Consider the following 6,000-nt stretch of genomic DNA (forward strand, 5'->3'; position numbering starts at 1 on the left):
ATATATATATATATGTCGTACCTAGTAGCCAGAACGTCCTTCTCAGCCAACTATGCAAGGCCCAATTTGCCTAATAAGCCAAGTTTTCATGAATTAATTGTATTTCGGCAACCTAACCTACCTAACCTAACCTAACCTAACTTTTTCGGCTACCTAACCTAACCTAACCTATAAAGATAGGTTAGGTTAGGTTAGGTAGGGTTGGTTAGGTTCGGTCATATATCTACGTTAATTTTAACTCCAATAAAAAAAAATTGACCTCATACATAATGAAATTGGTAGCTTTATCATTTCATAAGAAAAAAATTAAAGAAAATATATTAATTCAGGAAAACTTGGCTTATTAGGCAAATCGGGCCTTGCATAGTAGGCCGAAAAGTGCGTTCTGGCTACTAGGTACGACATATATATATATATATATTAATATATATATATATATATATATATATATATATATATTAATATATATATATATATATATATATATATATATTAATATATATATATATATATATTAATATATATATATATATATATATATATATATATATATATATATTAATATATATTAATATATATATATATATATATATTAATATATATATATATATATATATTAATATATATATATATATATATATATTAATATATATATATATATATATATATATTAATATATATATATATATATATATATATATATATATATATATATATATATATATATATATATATATATATATATATATATAGTTGACTTGAGTAATGTATGTGAAACATGGTATTTTATAACCCAAGATTTTCCTTGCAGGCATGCTTAACTGCACTACGGGCTCTGGCCAAGCTGGGGTTGGACACAGTGACTGCAGCCAAGCAAGACTAAAGGTTCTAGTACTAACATGAGGATGATGCCAATACTCACATTGTTCCTTTCATTGCAGTTCTTTAAGTCAATTCAGTAAGGGACATTTTCCAAGTGTGCCTAAACAAATGGGCTGATAAACGTGTTAGTGCTCAAGTGAAGATTGTAATAATTCTTCTTGAAACGGCACCAAAAGCGCACACAAGACAGGGCATCACCATAAACATGAATTTCAAGTTTCAAGAGTTTTTAAGACACTCTTCATTTGTGTTCCACTTACTTAACTGACTTTTGAGAATTCATGGAAATTGCAACTATCATGCTTTAATGTTGAGTTACCCCAGTTAAAAAACAGGAACTCAACCTTAGAGATATGATGATGGGTTTCATATTACTGTATCCTCACGTCAAATTACTTTCGTGATGGGCGAAGTGAACATCTTTACTGATGTACGTGAAGTAATGGATATATATACGTATATATATATACATATATATGCGGCTTGATCAGTAATTCTGAGCCTTCATGAAACTTTGTGGATGGCTAGTTATATATTTTTAGTTACAAAAGTAATGAGAGAAGTATAAATAAGTTTAATCTCATAACTGCCGATCTCGCCGTATATTCTTATTGTCTTCCTCCTCTGTGTTTTGTCCTTTTGAAATCTTAGCAGTTTTATTATTTAATTATATATGTTATCATTATAGAATTGTTCCTACAAAAGAAAGAATGACAAATAAATCCCATAATTTGAGTGAAACAGTATGGCAAACAGGATATCGAGTGATATTGAGCTTTAGATGTATCTGAACTAAGGCTCATTTTCCCTATTAAGCAAACAGATAAACTACAAGAAATGTATTGTGCCTCTCCTACAGGCTTAAGTGTGCCAATGCTGGTTATCTGGTGTTAGTGTTGGAGAGGAGTGTTGGAGGGAGGGAGAGACTCCCTGGAGACACTACCCCACACACATTCTTCTCCAGCCCTCCCTCAAACACTCCCATAATCTTAGCTTGCTACTGTATAACGGCTTCCCTCTTGACACCTGCTCCACCCAATATTTACTCACAATGTCCCCACCTGTATACATTAGATGTGTGAACTTCTTCAAACACTGGCCCCTTGACAGTTATCTTCTGGCATGGTAACAAGGATCATTGTTGACTAGTGGCGTAGCACTAGTGCTGTAAACTTGTCGAGTCTGATCACCCTCTTGTTATTGTCACGAGCTGATGCTTGCATGCTCATTGATGCTCAGTATTCTTTTAACCATTCATTACAACACTAACAAATACAATGGACTATTGTTACAGCTAATTAAACAAAAGAAATTTCCAGAAGGCATCAGTGTTTAGGGTTTACTTATATTATTTTTCAAATGGTAAAGGTCAGTCATGTTCGTGTTCTGCCATAAGAAAAATATTAGGCGGTCATCTCGTAGTGCATCAGTGTTATACATGTGGTACATTTCAAGCAGTGACTAAATGTGTGGGTGAGTAAAGGTTTCTCTTGGCATTATAATAAGCAATGTGTATCACTACTGCTGCTAGTCACCGTGTAGGGTCCTGGTGTTGACCTGTGTGTCAGTCAGTGTGTTTGGTGCCATCACTGGTCCATGCACGACCCTCCCTGCTGTCCTCAGTAGCTCTCACATATATTTTACAATTTTTCATTCTCAGACAAATCAATGTTGCAGACTTGTGTAGCCATGGCGGTGGTGGTGAGCAGAGAGAGCCTCCCCATTGGTGTACATTGTAAGAGTAGACACTTGCTCAGTAATTATCTCAATTAAATTGTCAGTTCATTGAGTCAAACACACTTACTTACCGAATTCTTGGTTATAATTGCTCAGGAGGCTGTTGTCTCGTTTGTGTGTGTATATATTTTTGTTTAGTCTACAATTATGAATAACAATAAAAGTTTGTAAATAAGGTGTATGTTTGTGAAGTCTTCATCAATTTTTAAGGCTTGTTTCTTGATAGCTATTTGATATTTGATGGTACTTGAAATTAAACTTTTCATAATTAACTGGCATTGAAAAGAGAGATTCCACTTTATACAATACACCGAGCACTGCCGACCAATGGCTACACAGCTTCTGAAGTTGTAAAGAGGCAATAATTTAGGTAGTTCAATGCCTCTGAACATTGTAATACTGTACCTACATCTTTAACACGCTGGGTTATAATTAATTTAAGACCATATTTTAGAGGCTGTTCTTATGATAAAGGATTTTTTTTATTGCTGTATGTTGTATGATATAAAAATATCATGTTCTTTCTCATAAGAATAGTCTTCATGGTCCAAGAGAATTTGAAGCTACATTTTGTCAAATATGTTATTGCTTATGAAATATAATGTTTAATTTTTTATTACCAGGAAACAGTGATAATCATCGAGGAAAGTCTAGTATATGTTACTAACCTAGAGTACGGTTTAGGTAATGACTTATTATAATGAAGTTTGTACTCGTGCTTCTGTCATTCTTAACATCTGATCTGGGCTAGATTTTTCAAACAATCACTGATACATTAGTGGAAACATATGTAGTGTGTGCCGATGTTGCAACAGTTGGTTGTATTAAAAAATGCATTGCTCAAGTTCTTACCATTCAACAATTAATTTGAAGTGATGTTTTACAAGTGTGTTGCCATAGCTGCTTCTTCAGTACCACCCTAAGCTCTTCCTCCAACACAACCACATGTGAAAGAATTGGGGCATGGTAGTGTTACTTGCCAAACCCTATAGATTGCATTTATGAGCTGTAGGATGTGTATTTTAACCTAAACCCATAAGTTATCCAGACTTAGAATTTGTTCATCCACTGTGGATGTGAACTTGTACTTGCGATGACAGGGGTTTTGCAACTGTGGCGGTTAACACTCTCATGCTGCGATGACATCATAAAATGCCACTGATAACAATTATGAACACATATGAAGACAACGGAAAATATTGCCTGAGAGGGCTGCGACTTGTGGCTCGAGTAAATGCTGTTCCTGGTGGTGTGGTCAAGTGAGTGGGAACTTTCCCAGAATCATTGTGTACACTTATGCTGTCTCAAGCATCATCATAAAAATTGGCTTGTTCATGTTGGTAGATTTTAGTGTTTCGTTGTAAAACGAGGATGATTACAAATGTTTATTTAAGATAATCGAGATTTTTTATTCTTGGGTAATTAAAGCATTGTTATTATTTATGTTGATTACTGTTAGAATAAGGAAACATAATTTTCTTGTAACATGCTATTTCTAATGTCAAAGTTTATTAGTTAATATTTTTTCAAAGTGGAGGAGACAGAGTTGATGCCAGTGTCATTGTGCATGTGCGAGCTGTACATATTGTGGTACTAGACTTCCACATGCACAAGGATATACAAGGCACAACTTGATTGACACGAACTTCTCTACTGTAACAAATGATCCTGTTAAGTTTCTCACATTCTCTTAGTGAAGCTCATCTAGCAACTTGTAGAATGTAGTCATTGAACTATGCAATGGTTACTATTATTAAACACTTAGTCCTGTTATAAATTTTGAACATTAGAAGCGGATATACTAAGCTCTCAATATTTTATTTAGAAGAGCAAGTTTATACTATGATTTTACTTAACCACACCACCAGCACATTGACTTTTGAAGTCCAATATTGTGATATGACCTAATGTTTTGAGTCTTGCCAAGGGTTATCGTAAGGTTCTCTATCCCACCTTTATTGGAAAGTGAATCTTTATGAAATATGGTGTAGAGCTGGGAATGAGAGGTCAGGTCACAGAAGATCAGGGTACGGGTGTATGTGGTGCAGCTACGATGATTGTGCAACACCTCTCAACATTTCCTAGTGCCCGCCTAATTTTGTAGCCGCACCACTATCACTTGCACCAACTTTATTTTATGTCTAATATTTTATTTTAGTCATGTGGTTGATGGTTAAATCTTAGCATGTGTAATTTTTCCTCTTAAGTAAAGGTAGAAACTATATATTTAGTGTTTGTGCATTGATAACTATTTGCTTTCTGGTGACCTGTGTGTCAATGTTCAATTGACTTTTTTATGCTTACAACATAGAATTATAATGTTTAGCTGCTTGAGTATTTTTTTTTACTTTGCTGTTGTCTTCATGTCTATTCATTTAGAATATGTGAGTCGTCGTGGGCGTGCTGGTGGCAGCGCATGTGGTGTCGGGCGTGCTGGTGGCGGCACATGTGGTGTCGGGTGTGCTCTTTGCAACCCTGTATTAACATGCTGATAACCATGTGTTAATTAATCTGTGTTATTCTCTATGAAAATGTTTATAACTTTTTTCTTACTAAGAAATACTGTATACTGATATTGCATTGTGTGTGTGTGTGTGAAGAAGAGTTGCATGCTCATTATATATATATTTGTCTTGTAAGCACAGATTTGAACTTGTTTAATGAAATAACTTTCTTAGATGAATGTTCACAATAATATTATTGCACTTTGTGCCTACATAGACTTTGTCAAATAACTTCATGCTCTTTTGCCCCTAAATATATCAGAAAATTTAGCTAAGAGCTGCCACAGTGTGAAGTTAGGGCTGAAGGTAGGCCTACCTTTATCATATACAATGTAGAATAGACTGACAGTGTACTTCACTGAAATATGCATGAAATTTTCTTATTTTTGTTTCTTCAATTAATGATTATAAAGGTGGTTGAGGATGTAGCATGAAGTGTAATGTATATAAGAGTAGTATTGATGTGTCGAGTTTTTCTCTAGTGACTGTCTAGTGCGTCTTAAGTCAGGCTGCCCATCCTGTGCTTCTGATAATTAAAGAACCACGTTCATATTTTATATGCCTGTAACAAATTTTGAAATGCAACATTTGTAATTGGTAGCCATTTTATATTGTAAATGCCATCTTCCAGTATAATACTGTATTTCTAAACAATAAACCATACCTTATTCAAAATTGAAAATGCATGTACTGTATATCGTTCCTTATGCAAGGATGGGACACGTAATACATCTAACACCTTATCTCTCTTCTGATATACTTTATAAAAATAGTATGATGTAATGATAGAAAAAATGTATCAACTTGTGGATAACTAAACATTGTGCATAATTATTTGCAAATTTTAAGGTCTTGGCCACAACTTTAGTCGAGATAT

General features: G+C 34.1%; 1 protein-coding gene across 1 annotated transcript in view; it reads left to right on the forward strand.

Annotated features, from left to right (window-relative positions):
* Positions 1 to 5,798, forward strand: part of LOC123766092 (double-stranded RNA-binding protein Staufen) — a 343,924-nt gene extending 338,126 nt beyond the window's left edge. The window contains exon 18 of the mRNA XM_069321293.1: positions 812 to 5,798. Within this exon, the coding sequence (XP_069177394.1) occupies positions 812 to 883 (72 nt within the window). The 3' untranslated portion in view covers positions 884 to 5,798. The remainder of the gene's footprint in view (positions 1 to 811) is intronic.
* The last annotated feature ends 202 nt before the right edge of the window (positions 5,799 to 6,000 follow it).

The sequence above is a fragment of the Procambarus clarkii genome, chromosome 9 (genome assembly GCF_040958095.1).
Source record: "Procambarus clarkii isolate CNS0578487 chromosome 9, FALCON_Pclarkii_2.0, whole genome shotgun sequence".
NCBI classification, from domain to species: Eukaryota; Metazoa; Arthropoda; class Malacostraca; order Decapoda; family Cambaridae; genus Procambarus; species Procambarus clarkii.